Source organism: Nothobranchius furzeri, chromosome 1, assembly GCF_043380555.1.
Source record: "Nothobranchius furzeri strain GRZ-AD chromosome 1, NfurGRZ-RIMD1, whole genome shotgun sequence".
Classification (NCBI taxonomy): Eukaryota; Metazoa; Chordata; class Actinopteri; order Cyprinodontiformes; family Nothobranchiidae; genus Nothobranchius; species Nothobranchius furzeri.
Genome location: NC_091741.1, coordinates 54,595,433 through 54,616,187, shown reverse-complemented (window position 1 = coordinate 54,616,187; position 20,755 = coordinate 54,595,433). Strand labels below are relative to the sequence as shown.

At 42.0% G+C, this 20,755-nt stretch overlaps 1 protein-coding gene across 3 annotated transcripts in view; it reads left to right on the top strand.

Moving 5' to 3' along the window:
* tafa5 (TAFA chemokine like family member 5) overlaps positions 1-19,972 on the top strand; it is a 207,570-nt gene extending 187,598 nt beyond the window's left edge. For 2 of the 3 annotated variants that reach the window (XR_008563088.2, XR_008563089.2), the window contains exons 4-5: positions 7,105-7,298; positions 17,778-19,972. Coding sequence is in view for 1 of the 3 variants with exons in the window: in XM_015956754.3 (XP_015812240.1) it covers positions 17,778-17,786 (9 nt within the window). In the remaining 2 variants the exon portion in view is untranslated. The remainder of the gene's footprint in view (positions 1-7,104; positions 7,299-17,777) is intronic. The other variant, XM_015956754.3, reaches the window with a different exon arrangement.
* The last annotated feature ends 783 nt before the right edge of the window (positions 19,973-20,755 follow it).

The following is a 20,755-nucleotide window of genomic DNA, read 5'->3' as shown; positions in this document are numbered from 1 at the left end:
AGCTATCTCAGTCTGCCTGCACCAAGAGCTCAGCGAGAAGTGAGTGTGTCGTTAGGGAAGAAAAGGCAAAATCACCTAAGGTTATCTTGCAGCTTTTTGTGACAGTCTGATAAGAAGCACTGTTCAAAGCAGAGAGGAGAGCAGCAAGACAGAAGAAACAAGCCACGTCACTGAAAGACAGTAGAAGATATTTCAACATGTCAACTTAAAGCGTTGGTAACTGTTAAGTCATTTCACATCAAGCTGTGGCTCTTGTTGGGCTCCTTAGTGCATGCTGAGTTCATAGTGTAGTAGGTTCCTTTTAAAGGTTGTCTAAAAAAATCAACTATAAATAGATTTTATTACTCAACAAATCGATCACAGATCATGAAATGTGGTAGACTACAGTTAAACAGGAAGATAATCCTAAGAGTTGTTTCATTAGGCTGGTTCTGACTGGCATGTTTGGGAGAAGAGGCACCTACTGAGAGAGATGGTGATTGCTGTAATCAAGACATTTTTCATTGAGAAGGGCAGGAGATAAGGAGACAGAATCATCAGTTCTACAGGAGAACAGAGAATATTTTATCACACTCGAGTTCGCGTTGGTAGACGCATAGTTTAAACTATTTGTAGGGAAGAGGATGCTGATAAATGATTTCTTTTTAATTTTGTGCCCAACAATCGACAGGCCAGTGAGGTTTTTCTGAGGTTAAACTCCTGCCAAATCCAGCGTGTGTTCGGCTGGGTATAAAAATCTCCTTCGACTGGGTTCACAAGCAAGTGCTGAGGGCCGCCCCCACCCCTTCTCCACCACTTAATGTCCGATTCCTCCACTCGTTCACTTTCAGCTCACCCTGGGTCTGATGGGATCTCCCGGTGCCCCCCATCCATTACCATGCAGCCCAACACTCCCCCACCTCCCAGTGGATGTGGGTCAGTACCAGCCTTGGTAATTGATCCCTTTGGGCCCTCCAGACACATCCAGCAGTGGGTTGAACAGAAACAGCACTAAGAAGACAGCTGCTTGGCCATCCTGTACAGGCTGAGAGAAAAGGGAGAAGATAAAGAAACACTGTTGCTGCTAACCGCTACTTCCTACTACAGGGAGCACAGTCAGCACATTGCTTTGGCTAGTAACATTCAAAGTCTTCCAGTCCCCAGTAGAACCAGGAACTGTTTGCTTCGAACGAAGCGTTAAGTATTTTAAAGTTCTTGTTAACAAACTTGGAGCTTATTGGTTGATCTGGTGAACTTAGAATGGCTGGATTTGGCTAGCAAACAGATAAGTCCCAAACATTGTTTGGCATCAAGAACAAAAAAAGACAGAGAAGTTCAATGATGAAATGTAGTATTAAGCCATTAAACGTTGTTGAATCTTTTATGTTTTCAGAGTAATGTCGTCTCCAGGTCAGAGACGAGGTCCTGCCTCAAGTGGAGTAGTTTAAGTTTCTTGGGGTCTTCTTTACGAGTGAGGAAAAGATGGATCAGGAGATTGATAGATGGATTGGTGCTGCATCTGCAGTTATGCGGGCATTGTTTGGGTCCGTTGTGGTGAAGAGAGAGCTGAGCTGGAAGGAGAATCTCTCGATTTATGCTCATCTATGGTCATGAGCTTTGGGTAGTGACCAACAGAACGAGATCATGGATACAAGTGGCCACAGGGTCTCTGGGCTTCCCCTTAGAGATAGGAGAGAAGCTCAGTTATCCAGGAACTAGATTCACTGCTCCTCCACATCAAGAGAAACCAGTTGAGGTGGCGGTTGGGCATCGAGCGTCGATTGGAACCGGTTCCAACTGTTCATTTTTCCCGGAATCGCTCAACGTTTTTTTATTTCGATTCCTAGTTTCGATTCCTAGAATGCCGACAGAAGAGGAATCCGCGGCCGATCTCCGTGAAAAATAAGCGGGATCTGCAAATTGTGATCAACGCTTTTCAGAGTAGATCACGCCAGCTGTCTGTGTGCTGCACCGAGTCCCCCCTCCCCCCACCCGGATATAAACAAACGTGTCTGCCGAACTTTTACTCCGTGATGTAAACTTGAATTCCTGCAGCGTAGAGGAAACTTGTTAAAATACGTCAACATGGTGGATTTAATAGAAGCTTTATAGAACAAACTCTGGACGGTGTGAGGTGAGTTTGTCTCACTGCAGAAAAAAAAACCACACACACACACACACGGAGCATCAGCAGTCAAACACGTGAGCGTCAGAAGGCTGAACAATAACCTGTAGAATAATTAAAGTCATCTTGCTAGAGAAGTTTCTCTGTGGTGGACCACACCAGCTTCTGCCACAATAAATAATAATAATAATAATAATAATAATAATAATAATAATAAATAACACAACGTTGTGAACATTTTAATTTCCTTGCTGAACTATTTCTTTTGAAAGTTTTAACATTTATAATCTGTTAGGTTGTTACTGACAGCAGCTACATTTAAGTTTCACTTTCTGTTCTGACTGAACGCTGCTGCAGCATGGAGGTGTAGTTCTCAGTCATCCTGGACATGATCATCCTGAGAGTTTTAGCTGAAAACAGCTGGACGTTTCTGGATATGTTGGAGACATTTAGCCTCTCATCCCAGAGGCTGCTTCCAGACTTTGGTTGTGGTCAGACACAAACACACTGGTTGTGCTGCAAGTCTTTTTCTTTTTTTCTCCAAAGCATGTTTCTGTCTAAATGAAGGTGATGTTATTGTGTTGAAGTTAAGATTAGTTCATCAAGTAGGACCTGTGGTTAGCTGGCTCATGTAAAGCATGTCATGTCTTCAAAGAATCAGAATCGGGAATCGATAGGGACTGGAATCGAAAAGAGGAATTGGAATCGGAATCGTTCAAAATCAAACGATGCCCAACCCTACTCCTGGATGCCTCCCTGGTGAGGTTTTCCAGGCATGTCCAACCAGGAGGAGAGCCATAGGAAGACTCAGGACATGCAAGAGGGACTATGTCTCTCAGCTGGCCAGGGAACGCCTTTGGATTCTCCCCGAGAAGCTGGTCCAAGTGGCTGGGGAGAGGTGAAGTCTGGGCCTCCCTGCTTAGACTGCTGCCTCCACAACCCAACCCCCGATAAGCAGACAACAATTGATGGATGAAGTAAAGCCAACAATAATGAGACAATGTAGCTAACCGTTTACCATAACGCAAAATATGCAGTTTTGCAAAGGACATGAACCTAAGAAGCCATTATGATGGTGGGAAGATTGCAGGTTCATATTCCAACTATGACCCTATGCTGCACCATGTTTGAATGTTCTTCCAACACCTGCCAGACCAAAAACATCTGTGTCAGTCTAATTGGAGATTTAAGTCCTTAGGTGTGAGTGTGTGAATGGCTGTCTCTTTGTGTCCCTGTGATAGACTGACCTACTGTCCAGGGTGTCCCTCACCTGTCCCTGTGGACTGCTGGGGATAAGCACCAGCTTCGTCTGACCATTCTGAGGAATAGGTGGTTAAAAAAATAAGAGAATGAGGGGTGGAGAAGCTAAAATAGACCTATTTCATGGCAGACATCCTGACTCAGGATGTCAAATGTAAATTTAAAAAGGGAAACATTCCATTCCAATAAAGATATTCTGTTTGTAAGCTTTTTTTCCAGAACTAACATGCACAGCTGCATGCAAGGAATGCAGCCCTCATTAATACACCTATGCCCTACGTACTTTTTCCAATTTAAAACGTTTCTTCATGAAATAGGCCTGCTGTCCTACAGTTATCCTGAGCATAGGACTTCATCACTGGCAGGACTAAGAACAGATTATGTATCATGAATTTTAATGTGAAGTGCTAAGTTTATTAATATGTGGATGCTACTGTATCTAACACGTTTGTTGTTGTATTACAATATAGATGTTCAAGATGAAGGAGAGAGTATGTGAGATGTAATGAGATGGAACACATCATGATGAGCTGACTGTAATACTCTCATCCTCCCTATCATCACCCAGTGGGAGAGGGTGCTGGAAGCTTACGCAGCCAAAATAGAGTGTGGGCTTGTTGGTGAAAATCATTGCAAATGGTGAAGAAAAACAGATTGTTATAAGAATTGCATTATTAAAAAAATTAACCATCTGGAGTCTAATTTACACATCACTTGGAAGTTGAGATAAAATCCTTTTAACATAATTAATGGTATGGTGAGGTCATACGTGAAGCACTTTTATTTAGCAAAACCAGAGCTGCCAACTCTCACGCACTGAGAGTGAGACAAGCATTTGACCCTCTTCACACTCTCTCACGCCACACCTCCAATCTCTCATGCTAAACCAGAGCCTGCGCTCCCCAAACGCGCATCACACACACTTTATGAAAAAAAAAACTGCTTATATTAATTATAGCATTAGCTACTGAACAACATGCACACAAACAGCACTTAAGTAATAATTTATCTGGCATAATTTCACACAGAATCCCATCTGTATAATCCAAGCCAATGTGCTTTTTCCCACCCTGGTTGTGAGATGGGCGAAGCGGTGAGCTCCACCTGCTGTTGATGGGACGGGCATGCCTGGTTCTCCCAGAACCGTGAGCTGCGGCTGCGTGCACCCCCTAAATGACATACTTTATTCAGAAATGCAGCTGCTTCACCAGCCGTGATGAGATCCTGAGGCCCATTGTTGTGCCGTACATCCATGAACATCACCTGAAGTTTCAGCAAGATAATGGACGACCCCATGTTGCAAGGATCTGTACACAATTCTTGGAAGCTGAAAATGTCCCAGTTCTTGCATCGCCAGCATACTCACCGGACATGTCACCCGTTGAGCATGTTTGGGATGTGCTTGACCGACGTATACGACAGTGTGTACCAGTTCCCACTAATATCCAACAACTTTGCACAGCCATTAAAGAGGAGTAGACCAACATTCCACAGGCCACAATTGACAATCTGATAAACGCTATGCAAAGAAGATGTGTTGCACTGCATGAGGCAAATGGTGGTCACACCAGATACTGACAGGTTCTGAGTCCCCAGACCCCCAATAAAGCAAAAAAACTGCACATTCCAGGGTGGCCTTTTATTGTGGGCAGTATAAGGTACACCTGTGCACTACTCATGATGTCAGATCAGCATCTTGATCTGGCACACCTGAGAGGTGGGATGGATTATCTCAGCAAAACACAGGTGCTCACTATCACACATTTAGACTGATTTGTGAACAATGTTTGAGAGAAATAATAATATTGTGTATCTGGAATGAATTTTAGATCTTTAAGTCCATCTCATGAAAAATCGGAGCAGAAACAAAGGTATTGTGTTTATATTTGTGTTGAATTCATATATATATATATATATATATATATATATATATATATATATATATATATATATATATATATATATATATACACACACACACACACACACACACATATGTGTGTGTTGGTCTTTTTAGGATTAAAAGGGAGTAAAATCAAAAACAATTGTATGTGTTTAAATTATTAATTGGTATGATTAAAATGGCCCAAATTGCTTTAATATGTAAAATAAATTCCAAAAGTATAAATAAAGCGACATTAAGACAGATATGGTGTGGTGATCCAAACAGTTCTGTTATAGGATAAACCTCAGACCTCCTGCTCTCCTCATTCTAAAACATTTTCCTAAAAAGCTGTTTTTTTTTTACACCTGATGGTTTCTCAACTTCTCTGTCGTGTTTTTTCTCCATCGTGATAATAATGGTACACTGAGCAAAAGGGAGCGGGTGTCTCTTGGTGTAACGATCCCTGTGTCACTGAAGGAAATTCAGATGAGCCACAGAGCTGCGTGTGTAAACGGGATCGTAGTTGAAACTCCCGTTGACTTTATTTGCCAAATGCAGGAAAAGCCAAAGTGTCTGACAGCTGCAGAACCAGAGATCGCAGGTTGACTCCTGCGCCATCTCTAGTAGAAGCGTGTCTGCAGCAGCAGCAGCAGCAGGCGTAGATCGGCGGTCTCCTGCTCTGCAGATGTACCTTTGTCTTCGGCCCGGCCGAAAACGGTTTATGATTGGTCAGTCCTCATGAACATGTGCAGATTCTCATTCTCTTTCCTTACTCCCGGAAGAACGGTTCAGAGTGCAAATGGTTTCTTTGTTGCTAATCTGCAGGGAATATCTACAAGAAAGTTCTACAGAAAGTAGCAAAGGTTCCTAAAAAATGTGGCTAGGTTTGTCGCTAGATGCTTTTTGGAAAAAAAGTCGTTGATGGGGGGTCAAAAAGTCGTTAGGAACAGCGACTAAGTTGCTGAGTTGGCAACACTGTACACAGATGATATAAAAAAGATTGTAACCATGATGTCTCACTTTGATCCGCTTTCTAAACCCAAAACATTTGAACCTTTTTAAGACTACTTTACTTAACTTTTGAATCTAACTCATTCTCGACATGAACTTGATAATTATCTTTGGCCAAAAGACAGATTTTGTCAGGATTATCTCAGGGAGAATGAGACTCAGATGCTGTTGGAGACAAGTCAAATGTGGACACTTTTATTATTACTCACTTAAATTAAAGTAGTTTTCATTTTGCACATATATGTACAGTTTAGACATACGTGATAGAAGATAGGTGATCTAGTTTTTCCTTTTTTCATGATGTGTCGTTCACCCCATATGTCAGTATCGGTTTATGTTGGTATCGGAAATTAAGAGTTGGACATTATCGGATATTGGTAAGAAAGCCAATGTGGAGCATCACTACGGAGAGTCGGTTGTTCACGAATGAGGAAAAGATGGAGCGGGAGATCAATAGGCATTTTGGTGCTGCGTGTGCAGTGATTTGGGTGTGGTGAACAGACAGGTGTGCCAAAAAGCTATGTTGTATGGCAGGTCAAAGAAAAAACATTGAATTTGATGTAATGAGAATATTAAAACATTTTAAACGCTATGTTTTTGACAAAATTGCACTGGATTGAAAATGGGGAAGGAAATAACATTAATAATTACAATAGATGACTTGAGATGCACAAATACATTTTTCTCATAATTTAAACAAATGTTCTGGCATTAAACCACCTTAGTAGGATAAATGTAGCAATGGTGATAATGGTGGTGGTGGTTTTGTGTCTAAATCTGGGGGGAGAAAATCCCACTAGGTTTGATAACCATAGCGCTCTCCCCTCTTCCTCTCTCCCCTCAGGCTCTATGACGCGACAAGAGTTCCCCTCGACACTCTTGCACTATGGAGAGCATTGATGACCCCATGACAGACAGCCAAAATCCACCTACCAACACCACCACCATCACAGCAGCTCCACCCATACCCTGGTGCAACAAAGCCAGGAAGCATCAAAAGCAGCGACAGAGAAACAAGAGCCTCACTGAGGCATCAAGGTACATCAGAAAGCCTCAGATCAACCCCCCTCCCAGAAATCCCTCATGTTCTGAAAGGAAAACATGGTTTCAAATGATATTATATGATTTTTTTTTTACTTTCCATAATACAAGCACTTTATCCTTCAGCTTAAGTGAAAGCATGGAATCTCAAGCACAACTGACATGTGTTTGGCTGATTATGGCTCAGTCATTTTGCCATAAGCCCTTATTTTCCCTTGTGTATGTTTATCCACCAAAAATCCATGTGCACAGCAGAACCAATAAAAAACCTGTTGTTTTGTATTTCCAGCTTGCTTTTCACTCACTTTTATTGGCACACCTTATATTTTGTCTTCAAAGTACTGTGTCAGATAGCATCTGTGCGCACAAATAAAGCAAGGCGCCAGGCAGACTCCAATATTAATACATGTGACTGGGAAATAGAGAGTAGCCGTGTAGTAAATTTAACGTGCAACGCAATAAAAGGGATGAGGCCAAAGCCATAAAGATGCCTGCTATTATATAGTTTTTGAAAACCAGGCTCTACTGTTGGTCAATACTGTCAACATTTATGGCCCATGTTATAATTTGCTTTTGGAGGAAGCTCTGATCCTTCTGCTTTTTAGTCCAGACAGCAAGTCTGCAGCAGATCTCTGACTATAGATATAAATACTGGGTTGAAATCATGTTGTGAATGTGGACAGTCTACAAAAGTAATTCTATTTCTACAGAGAAGAAGACATCTGACTGGGTTCCAACTTCAATCCCCTAAAAGCTTAAAAAAAAAAAGAAAAATCACATCATATCTGATAAATGCAACAAAAATATGTTAGATCTATATATTCAGTAAAATGTTTGCAGCAAATCGGTGACATTTTCCATTCATGGCGGTGCTCCACCATGACTTAATCTGCTCTGTTTTCTTTGAGCAGTGGATTCTGATCTTATTGTAGGGTGTAGATAAGGAAATCGGTTTACTTTGATGTTTGTTGGAAAAGAACTATGAGAGGGCTGATTATGACAACATGCCACATTAGCTTTGAACTCACTCCTAATTTAAAAAAAGGGTCTACAGTCAGGAGGCCTGTGTGTTTGTGGATTTTGATCTCAGCATCCACTCCTGGCATCATCCAGCTTCACAGCAAGTAATGGGTGATTTCCTGTCTCTTATTAATACGTGAATCATCCCTAACCTACTGCTTCTCCTATGGATATTCATCTAAGAGGCTATTGTGCAGCTTGTGCATTGGTCTAAAACATCTGCATGAAGCATTAAAAATAAAAATGGGGGCTGATGCACATTTGTAAGACTTTAGTCCAATTGCCTGACTTTTTTATGAAATCATTTTATTGCATATGCTTGCATTAATAATGGCTACCTGGAATGAATTCATTAGATAGCCATTGGAGACCTGATGTTTTCATGCACGTCCATTCACACATTCACCATGCATCTCAGTGATGTGACATTTTGAATGGAGTCAGAAAGAGTTCACACAGAGGAAATGTCAAGCCACAGCCACAAGTTTGCATGCATCCACTTCCCCACATTGCTGCAAGTGACTCCTTATGTTATGGGAGTTTGGTTTTATTTTGCTTGGAGAGAAGAGTATCTGCACGCACCTTCACTTGAATGTTTGTGAGTGATGTAGATGAAGGGCGGTGAAATTTCTTTTTTTTTTTCCCCATTTCCTGACTGGCTGTAAAGCATACAGAATTGATGTCTGAATGCTGGTGACAAGCCTTACAGATTTACTCTCAGGTGGAGCATCAAAGCTGCTGCTTCAATGTTACGCCTGATACTTAAAACTTTATTGTTTTTGGATGCTTTATAATTCCGACCAGACACGGAGATAGAGTTGAAAGAGAAAGGAAGAGACAAGTGTCTGCAAGTGTGTGTGTGTGTGTGTGTGTGTGTGTGGGGGGGGGGGGGGGGGGGGGGGGGGGGGACAAAAATAAACAATCAATGATGAACAAGAGTCTGATTCTAGACCTAGAAAAAAATTAAATAAAAAAGGGGACGCACAACAATACAACTAGAGCAAGCTATCACTGCGCCAACCTGATGAGGAAATCAATCAAATCAGATCAAAGATACTTTATTAATCCCAGAGGGAAATTAGAGTTTAAGTACACACAATTCAGAGATCAGACATACATAGGCAAAGACACATGACAAGAATTGGTGACTGTGGTTATTCGCAACCCTGAGTCGCGCTACCTTAATAGAGATAAGAGAGTTACATGAGGATTGGTTCAGGTGGAGGGAAAAAAAGGCACTTCAGAGTTACCCTCTGGGGTGGTGGGTTGAGATTATCCCCACTTCAGTTCCTGCAGCCACGATAAGCAGCGCATGTCACCTCAGAGTGTATAGGGGGAGGAGCATTGAGGGTTGGAGGGTTGCATTGACCCTGGAACAATTCCCGCAGTCCTGCCCAGGCTGGGAATGGAGACAGAGCTGAGTTGCCGGCACATTCCACATATCTTCTGAGGGGGGAATTTTCGTTGGAGCCTTGCTGGCTCAAGGGTGCCAGGGTGTGTTTACTGAACAATCACACGATAATAAATCAAAGTGCATTTAGTGCCAACCACGGCCTTAAGACGTGTTGAACGTGCCGAAGTCCATACTTATGAGAGCACCATGTGAACACCTGTGTGTGTACATGCGCTTGTTTATGTAAGGTTTCTCTGTAGGAGCGCCCAATAGAGTGTGAGGGGCCAAAGATCTGCCCCCCCAAAAGATGTGTAGGAGATGAAGGGAGCTCCAAGTCCCAGAGATTCAGGAGTTGCCCCAGAGCGCAGGGACCCCAGGGAGACTGTAATCAGAAGAGCCCCTGCCCCCCTCGAGAGGCGCAGAGGATTGCCCCGGGGGTCACAACCAACAGCCGGCAGAGCCCCGGGAGATATCAGCCCCAGGCCCACCCACAACCTCCCACCCCCAAACCGGCCGAGCCCGGAACCCAGCGACCCGGGACCCTAGGGGCGACCAGCCCCGCCGGAGACCCAACAGAGCCCAGGGACTCAGATCCCACCAGGCAGCCACTGGGATCAATCAGGCAGACTCCCAAAATCTTAACCCCGTGACCCAGGAGCCGCGAACACTCAGGCAGACCAAGGCACCACACTCCACACCAACTGTGGCAGGGGGAGGATAGGCGAAGATGTGTAGTAGCACAAGAAGTCCCAGGAGAGGGGAGAAGTCCAAGACCCCACCTGACATATGCAGTCATGCATAAACAAAGTCACACAATCCCTCCCTCATGCTCACACATACAACCTAAAGCCTGGTTTATGCTTCTCCGTCAGCTCCGCAAGGGACAGACACGCATGGATTGACGGAAGCGTTTTACTTTCATACTTCTCCGTCTCCTGGAGAGTGTTGCAAAGCAATTGCCCGGCAGGACAACAGAGGGCGTAGTGCTGTTCTGTGGTATCCTGTCATGTATCGGTCCAAGATAGTGTGTTTATATTGTGTTTTTTGTATATAAGAGACTTTTAACACGGACATATTTGTCTCTCATTCTTCCACCTCTTCATGCGCTCCCCACCTCTAAACCCACGTTTCTTGTCATTTCCGTCCACAAATAAAACGCTTGCTGCGCATCTTTTCACTCTTCCAGTCACGGGAGAATTAAACGTTCATATTTTTAGAGTTTTTTCGCGAGGTATTCTTCAAGCTGCTCCGTGTTTGCCGCTAGTTATCCTGGGCTCTCTTTGCAATGGCGGCGTTGTAAACAACAGCGGCGTCCTGACCAATCACAAGCTTGCGTAATCCGTCTCGTTCGACGGATGTTTAAAAAAGTGGGCTCGACTCCGTACGTACTTGCGTGCCTGCCGGAGCCCTACACAAGGACGGATAATGGCGTTGTGTGTCTCCGCACTGACGCAGACGGAGAAGCATAAATCAGGCTTAAGACTTACAAAAATGACTGCTGGACACACACTCACGCTCCCCATACACACCATTCACTCTGGTCCCTGGTGGTGAAAATTCTCCTACATCCAACAGAGCCTTGATGCTCTCCCTAAAGATGAGAAGGTCTATGTAACATGGAGCTGAATGTTATGTTTCCCTTGACCTTGAGCTAATGCTTTGGGGTGACTATCGATATGCATCGAGAAAATTGTCCGCCTGCTTCATGACAGGAAATGCCTGAGCAAATTACACATTACCACAGATGAGTTCTGTCAGTGGCATTACCTTCTGTTACTATCACACATCCAGCAGTTCTAAAGACTTATCTGACACGTTTTCTTTAGATGCCTCATGTTGTCTTGGTTTAAAGTGTATCACTAAAGAATCAAAGCCAAAAGAAAGTATGTTAGCGCTTTTTTTAAGCAAAGAGAGATTTTTATTGAGCTTTAAAAAATTATTTATGTGGAAGGAACTGGTTATTGTGTTACAAATAAATACTTTTAATAAGTAAAACATCTATAGTTAAAATCCTCAACACTTTGGTGGCCCACATCACTGTTAGGCTGCTGTTAATTTTTCATCAGAAGATTGAGGTGAACACATTTTGTAGCGCGAGATGGAAAACGAAAACAAAGCATAGTTTCCCGTTCTCACAATGAACAATAATTCATCAATTTTCTGAGAAACAGACTATCTTTCCCAGACACTAAATGGTTCCAGTTGGTAACCTATCTGCAATGTGACACTGCCAGCCTTTGCACTACTCTTTTGAGATTAAGTTAGATGGAGACACAAAATTGGTTAAACCACCACCACAAAAAGTTGAAATGTTGCTTTCTTATTGAGGTGAGTTCTGAGGAGGACGAGGTTAGTAAATGTTAAGGTGGCATGAGGATTGGATGGAGTGTGACATGGTTTGGAAAGCTTCATTGGCTGTAAAGGTCCATTCTAATCTATGATGAGGTTGGCTTCTACAACCCATGGTCATTAGATTTTGGTCAGAACCAAAAAAATTAGATTCTTGACTCAAGCAGACTTAAGTTCTTCACTGAGTGACTGGCCTCAGTCTTAGAAATGTGTTTAGGTCAAGCCTATTTGTTTTTTTTTTTTTTGGGAAACATCCTGATTGTGAGATTTTGAATGAGATGTTTGGGGTTCATTTCTAGACTTATTGACTCCTGTAGCTGAACCTGGATCAGTGTACACAAACAGAGATTGGCCATCCCTGTCCCCTATGGTAACTTGTTGATATACCCTAGTATGCTACTTTAAGGCAAAGCAGCTTTATTTATAGAGCACATTTCAAACACAGAGGCAATTCAATGTGGTTTACGATTATCAGGACATGGTATGAAAACAACATAAAAACACTAATTAAAATGCACACAGATGGAATTATAGTTTAGAGCTAAAGGAGAAGACAAAGTTACAGCGCAGATTACAGTGGAGATGACGCATGATAAGAAACAATTCATGTAAAGCAGGGGTGTCAAAGTCAAATTCACATTGGGCTGAAATGAAAATCTGGGACGAAGTCGCGGGCCAAACTTAATATTTTTTGAAAAAGTGACGGCAAATTTGCACATTTTCTTTATCAACATATATGCAATTTTGAAGCTTTTAATTTGGAAACAAACTTACTTTTGCATTAACACTGAATGTGGAATAACCAAATTACACAGGAGCAAGTCAATTTTAAATAAAACACATCAGTGGTATTCATTACTTGTGGTGTATTCAGCATTTTTAAAATCAATTCAGGATTTATGCATTCTTGTTGTTTATTCATTTTTGTTATTTTTACTCTCCTTTTTTTCTCCTGTAATAAGTGTAATCGCTGCTGTGACATCTGTCTTTCCCCACTGAGGAACTATGAAGAGATTTTCAATTCTATTCATCTATCTGCAGCTCTTCCACTTCCTGTTTTACTGCAGGTTAAATCTTTTCTCACGGGCCAACAACAAAATAAAAATATCATTTTATCTTAAATGAAAATGCAACATCTCACCTGTTAACTTTCATGTTTTGAGCAGAAAAAGAGCATAAAACCAAAATATTTAAAGCTCAGTTTGCTCCACTGATTTACTGTGATGCTCACCTGTTCCAGCCAGATACCTGCCTGAACTGAGGAGGAGACTCCTGTTGTTTTGTTCATCTTCATCATAATAATGACAACATTAGATGGCAACAGGTGCTCACATAGGTTTGTGCCGCTGAACATGGAGAGCGTCTGAGCAGCTTGACCATGTTGTTGTGTGCCAGTATCGCTGCTCGCTGGAGTTATATCAGCTCTGTCTGGAAGTTAGTTGGAAAACTTTCTCTTTCAGTCGTGAACACATCACTGAGCGGTTAAAATCTCCGTTTCTTGGCTTCAACGTCGGTAAATAGCTGAGTGAACTCGGCGCTGAGTGAGAGGAGTGTTTAGTTTGTCTGAGACAGCGGAGCTGCAGACACCGGCAGCAGACACTGGAAAAAACACAAAGGAGGGGCGCTTTGGCTCCCGCTAATGTCGCAAAGCATCATGGGAGTTGTGGTCTTTGCAGTAAAATCGGCCAGCGGGTCAGTTTTAAGATATTTTTTATATTTATCTCGTGGGCCACATAAAAAAATCTCTGCGGGCCACATGTGGGAGACGGTGGCACAGGGGTTAAGTGCTCGCCCCGTAATTGGAAGGTTGCAGGTTCGAGCCCCGCTCAGTCTGTTGCTGCCGTTGTGTCCTTGGGCAAGACACTTAACCCACGTTGCCTGCTGGTGGTGGTCAGAGGAACCGGTGGCGACAGTGCTCAGCAGCCTCGCCTCTGTCAGTGCGCTCCAGGGCAGCTGTGGCTACAATGTAGCTCATCCCCACCAGTGTTTGAATGTGTGTGTGAATGGGTGAATGACTGATTGTGTTGTAAAGGGCCTTGGGGGGTTCCAGGACTCTAGAAGGCGCTATATCAAATTTAAGCCGTTTACCATTTACCATATTTCTCTCACGGGCCACATAAAAATTATCGCGGGCCTTGTGTCTGACACATGTGATTTAAAGGCTGATTAGTACATTAGGGTTTTTAGTTTTGATTTAAACAACACTGGGGTTGGGGCAGAAGTGAGGTCATGGGCAAGCTGATTCCATATGTGAGCAGCATAGTAACTAAATGCATCTCCACCATGTTTTGTTCTGACCCGTAGTTCTACCAGCTGATTGTTTCCAAGGGATCTCAGAGCTCTATTGGGTGTATATACAGGAATGAGATCTGACATGTATTTTGGTCCCATGCCACTGAGTGATTTGTAAACTAGTAGGAGCACTTTGAAATCCATTCTGTAGTTTACTTTTGACCAGTGTAGAGATCTAAGAACAGGAGTGATGCGCTCTGTTCTCGTAGTTCAGCAGCATTCTGAACAAGCTGCAGTTGCTTCACAGTTTTTTTGGAAAGACCAGTTAGGAGACCATTGCAGTGGTCACTTTGATTGGTAATCCCTAATAGAGACAACATAGCCCCTGTCTTTGAGATAGGATTGGAACCAGCCAAGCACTGTGCCTGATAGTCCCACCCAGTTTGTGAGTCTGTCCAAAAGGATGTTATGGTCCACAGTATCAAAAGCTTGTTTTATTTCAAATCTGTCTCATTTTCATCCATTAAAAATACTTGCTTGTAATAAAAGCCCTGCATTTTCCTGAGAAAAGAATGATAGAAAACTGCTTCACCATGGTGTAGGAGCAAAAGCAGGTGGAGGGAAAGCATTAAGACAATGTGGGAAGATTATTACCAGCCTCTCTTATGTGTACTGCAATTTTCTTCCTCCAGAATACTTTTACTCAGCTATTTTATTAAACGCTTCTTGGTCGATTAGTTCTTTTTATAATCTCACAACGAGGCTTAGACACAGAAGAACTGTTGAAACCTTTGGGCTGTGATCTGAGGCCATCTGAAGCTATGGCTTTGCTATGGGCCATTATACCCTGGCTCTTTTGATGCCCAGGCCCAACAAAGCCACAATATTATAGTACTAAACTCAGAGCTCACTGAGATGTTTATTATTCCCAACACATAGGACATTGTCATCTGTGATACATGATAGTACTCTATTCAACACCTGCCCCTTTCATGGCAAATTGCACCCCATGAAATCGTCTAGAGTTCATTATTTTGAATTAGGCTTCAGTGGCAGTGCAGCACTCTTGGAAGGCATTGGTACCTCGATCACATTAGCTGAGATTGGCAGAGGCCCGATGGTGAGGAGGCTTTCAGGTAGATATTTTTACAATTACACTGGATTTGTTGGATTTAAGTCACTGAGGATGTCTTATTATTTGACATGCAAAACACTCAGTAATCAAGATGTGTGCAAGCAGCAATAAATAGACATGGCACTGTACTTTTTGAGCATAACAAGAAGTAATTTTCTATAATGTCCGGGGTGAGAGTAACATGTCTTTGTTGGTTTCTTGATATAATTAACATTTTTCTGACCGTGTTTAGGTTTTAATTGATGCTTTTACTCTGGGTTTTTTTTTCTCTGTGAACTTTTAGAGCACTACTTACAAGTTATCAAACTTAGCAAGTTCACTGAGAAACTTTACTTATTTCTGATTATAATCACTCTGAGTTTTCCATTCTGACTGAACATGAAAACAATCTCCTACCACTATTTCCTGCATTAGTTTCTGATAGAAAGTGGAAGGTGACGTCTCAGCATAAATGAGTAAATGTTTTAGAAAACATTTAGTTTCCTTCATAATCAACATTTTCTATGAGATACCGATTATGGGTAATGAACGGTGGTGAAGGCCTGTTAATTTGAAATTTGCTGTTGAGACTATTGGGATGTAATGGATTTGTTAGGAAAATCCAATTTTTATGTGCACAAATGAGCAAATCTTGTTTGCAACCAATGGCCCACATTTGTGGGAGTATTTTGTAGCATGGTCATCAGTTTCTGTCAGATGATGTATCGGGTGCTGCAGCGTTGCACCATGGGATAGCTGAGTGTATAAACAATGAAAACATTGGTCGCTTTGTGAGCTTATTAACCTGCAGAAAATGGTACACTCAAACTGTGTGAAGGGCTGCCATGCCAGGTCACACAATTACATAAGATGTAGTGTCTGTGCCTAAAAATTTTTGTTATTCATCCTGTTAGTGGTTTTACTTCCCATAATAGTTGAGCAGTTGGAATTACCCTGAAGCATGCAGGTGAGAACATCGCGCTGATGAACACTTGTGGGGAATTCTGAAGCAGCCCGCTGAGCATCACTCTCCATCCAGCATCCAGGCTCTAAATGAGGTTATTCTTGAAGAATGGAAAAAGATAGATGTCGCAATATGTCGCCAACTTGTTCATTCTATATCTAGAAGACTTGGTGCTGTCTTTGAAAATCACAGTGGTCATTCAAAATACTAGATGTAGTAGTTTTTGTTGCGAGGCGTATTTAATTTTGCTTCACCCAATTTGAATAAAACTGAAGATTTTGTGATCCAAGTTATATTATTAACCTTAGTTTCATGTTATGGAGTTAAACAAGTATTCAATAAAACCCAGCCTTGTGAAAAGTCTGGAAATTGTTCTAAATTTGTACTTTTTAAAGGGGATGTACTCATTTATGCTGGGAGCACGGCACATCGCACACCCATCTTGGCTCACGACAGGGAAGGTCGCTGTTGGTTTAGCATCCAGGAAACAGCAGAGAACGTTTTGACTAGTAGAAGCTAACCTTTAGCATTAGCAATGCCACCACACAGCAGAACTCCTTCAGGCTTGTGTTATTTGTGGAGATAAAACATCAACGTTGCAGAGCAAACGGTCAGTAGTAGAGTTGTGCGATTGTTAAACAATCAAAGGCAAGATATTTGAATATCATTAATACTGATGGCTCCAATATTCCAAATCCTGCAGTTTTTTCCCCACTCTCCTCCGGCTAACTTCTACTTCCTGGAACAGGAGAACCCCTGTGCACACATGGGTTCTCTCTGGGTGCTCCAGCTTCCTCCCAAAGTCCAAAAATATGACTCTTTGATTGGATTCTCTAAATTGTTCCTAGGTGACTGTGTGTTTGTGTGTGTGTGTGTGTGTGTGTGTGTGTGTGTGTGTGTGTGTGTGTGTGCGTGCGTGCGTGCGTGCGTGCGTGCGTGCGTGCGTGTGTGTGTCTACATGGTTGGTTGTCCTGTGTTGCCCTGCGATGGACAGGCAACCTGCCCAGTGTGTTGAGCACCAGCCCACCGCGACCCTACATGGGTAAGCGGGTGTAATGGATGGATTATTTTATGGATCTTAAACACTATTAAAAAACTCTTTCTAAGACTGTTCTTTGGAATGCAAATGATATTTCAAACTAGAAAATCTGTGAAGAATACCTAATATAAGCTTCATTAACACATCAAAATGAAAGGATATTTAATTTTGGTTTTGCTGAAGAAGAAAAATAGCTCTATTTCACTTCTATCAACATAATGTGCTTAATATATACACGTAGAAAAAATAAAATGCTAATTACCTGTCAAATGCTTTCATACACAAACAAAAGAATCTGGATTTTGTACTGAACTGACTGCATGGTATTAAAGTTCCCCGTTTGCTTTGTTCTCTTTGTTTTGCAGGTCTCGTAACAGCCAGAGTCATCCAAACCAGGGAGTGACTGAGTTTTCCACTGATCCTGGATGAATTTGCTATTATTCGCTCCCTGCTTCCTCTGACTTGCATTTCGGGGTTTCTGACTGCTCCCTCCTGCTGTCTGTCACCAGGTCAACATGTTGCGCCCTCCTCCTCCTCGTCACTGCGTCCGCCTGCTCTGTGATTTCAGCAGCGCCTGCTCATGCCACGGAGGATTGGACACCTTCAAGCTCCATGAATGGTTTCTGTCATTGGATGTCCTCTTGTAGGAGCTGCTAGCTGCATTAAATAAGTAATTCCTCACATCTTTACCAAGTGCAGTAGTTCCAGAGCATAGCTGGGATCATTACAGACCAAACTCTGTTGCTACGGACCACCTCACGAGGTCGTTACGAAAAAGAAAACAAACTGTGTGCTCTCAGCTGTGAATAGGCCTTCTGCTGGAGTAAAACTGTTATTTTTATAGACCAAAGATCAAAATGACTAATATGATTACGATGGCCGAGGATCAGCTGGTAAAAGACAGAACATCTTAATATTCCTCATGCGTTGCCACCACCAAGGCTGTCCTCACAAAAACATGGTGCACAAGTGGACGACGCAACCTTTTGCAACTGATGGCATATGTACACAATCAGTGGAGTGCTTTTAAAACCTTTCAGACTTTTTTTTCTCAAACTATAGGTCCACAAATGTACTTCAGAACTGCAAAAATAGGTACTGCAATGTATAACTGTATTGAAAAAAGGAGAAAAATATCAGATGTGAGATTTTCAGTAGCTATGGTTTGGACTGCTTAAAGGAAGAAACGTGAAATGGGTCAAGGAAATCATATCACAGAAATGATCGATATCTACAGAGTACGAATGGTGGAGTAAAGAATTGCCATTAAATGTATTTTGAAAGGCCCTAAAAAGTTATATATTTAACAGTTTTATATGTTGTACCTTTGTAGAGAAGCTTATTGGACTTAAATGTGGTCACAATGGCAGTTTAGTAGAAAGTGAACAAATGCTGTTCTCATTACTGCTGGCTCGTTGTCTCTGGTTTTCGGTTCACACCTCAGTAGCTGCTTTCTTTTCATAGTCATCTCTAAGTCAGTCTATTAGAACCATCCACGAAAAAAGGAAAGTGACACAATTTACTGAGGACTGATCTGCAGCCAACAGAATATTGTAAATCTATGGTAGTCAGTGGAAGCCATTGAAATCTGCTAATTTGCTATGATATTGTATTGTACACGATGTGGAATACTTATTCATTTCCTCTCTCTGAGTTTGAGCTCTTAATTTATTTTTGTGCTTGTGTTTGTTCGCACAAATCGGCCGCTCTCCGACAGCAATGGAGACAACGAGGAGAGCGAGAGAAATAGCACTGCAAACATAGTCATATAAATACATTTTTTATCATGAAATATTTTAAGAATAAATTAAATACATGAAATGACTTGTCCTCTGGGAATTTAGATGTTTTGGGTGTTCAAGGTCAACGGAACACATTTGAAGTCCTTTTTTCCTGCTGCTATTTTTTTATCGGCCTAATCACTTTTGGAATAAAGTACTTAAAGTTGCACTAGATATAATCATCATGAAACCTATTTTAGACATGCTTTTTTCCATGATTTTGAGAACAACTGAACTTGTCATGTTTTTGTTTGATTTCTTGCAATTTGCCAGGTGTGACATCATCAAGAGCTGAATGTAGCATCATAAACATTTCTACTAAAGTGTTACCAACATTCCCAGTGCAGATTGGATTCTACCAGGACTACCTCTGATTTCTAGTGTTCATGAACAAGACTTCAAGGTGTGGAGAGTGTCTGTCTGGTTTAGGACCTTCAGGTTCTCATCTCTGCTTTATGCAGATGATGTGATTCTGTTGGAATTTTCAACGTCTGCTTAAGTGGCTCACAGCCCAGATACGGTTCAAGTCTGAGTTGAAAGGGAGTTCCTGCCTCAAGCAAAGATGATGTAAGTGTCTTGGTGTCTTGTTCATAAGTGATGGTAAGATGAGCCAACCGGGTTTTCATCTTCAGCAAAGAGGACATTGCTCTGGTCTGTTAGAGAAGGAGCTGTGGTAAAAGACCTACAAAAGGTCACCTACTGGTCCATCTACCTTTTTACTCTCACCTATGGTCATGAGATTTGGATCAAAACCAAAATAAACAAGATCTCAGATACAAGTGCCTGAAATTATATTTCTTCAATGGATGATTGAAGTAAGTCCTGGAATCACTTGTGGGAAGCTCAGAGAGCTACTCCAGATCTGAAGAAGTCAGCTGAGATGAATCAAACATATGACTAGGATGCTTCCTGGTTAACCTGCAAGCACTGGTAAGGGCCCATGTTCTCACTGGCCAGGAAATGTGTTGGGATTCTCCAGATGGACCTGGACAGTGTATCCAGGCTCCTCTTTACTTCTTGAACTTTGATAATTAGTGGGAAAAGATTGGATTGCTGAGCTCACATTAACAAGTATGCACATAAATACAAAAAGTACACTGTGTAACTGTTTCTCACAGCTAAAACTGAAACAATGGTTAAAGGTATGACTTTTTCTTCTAGGTGGATCATCTGAACCATTGGTCCGCATAACTGTCAGTCATTCTGGTGAAGCTTTCACGCAAAGCCGTCGTCATACGTGCTCGTTCTTGGGTTAGTTTTCACTTCCTGCGCATGCACATTCCACACCGTTCTCACTGGGTTCTTTTGAAAATAACAGAGTCGCAAGAGAAAAGGTATCTTCAAAGTCTATAATAAGAAGAGAAAGGCCTCTGGAGTGAGAAATAAGACCAGAGTTTTTTTAAGAGACTTCTCAACAATGGCGTGAGTTAAAAGTGAAAGTTGGGCTCCCCACAGACGCCTCTTTTACTGGTTTTCTGCTCAAAATGTAAGCTAAAGTTTAGCATGCTATTTGGAAAAATTCTTTTCAGATTACTGCAAGAAGAAGTGCTGCAAGGCCGGCA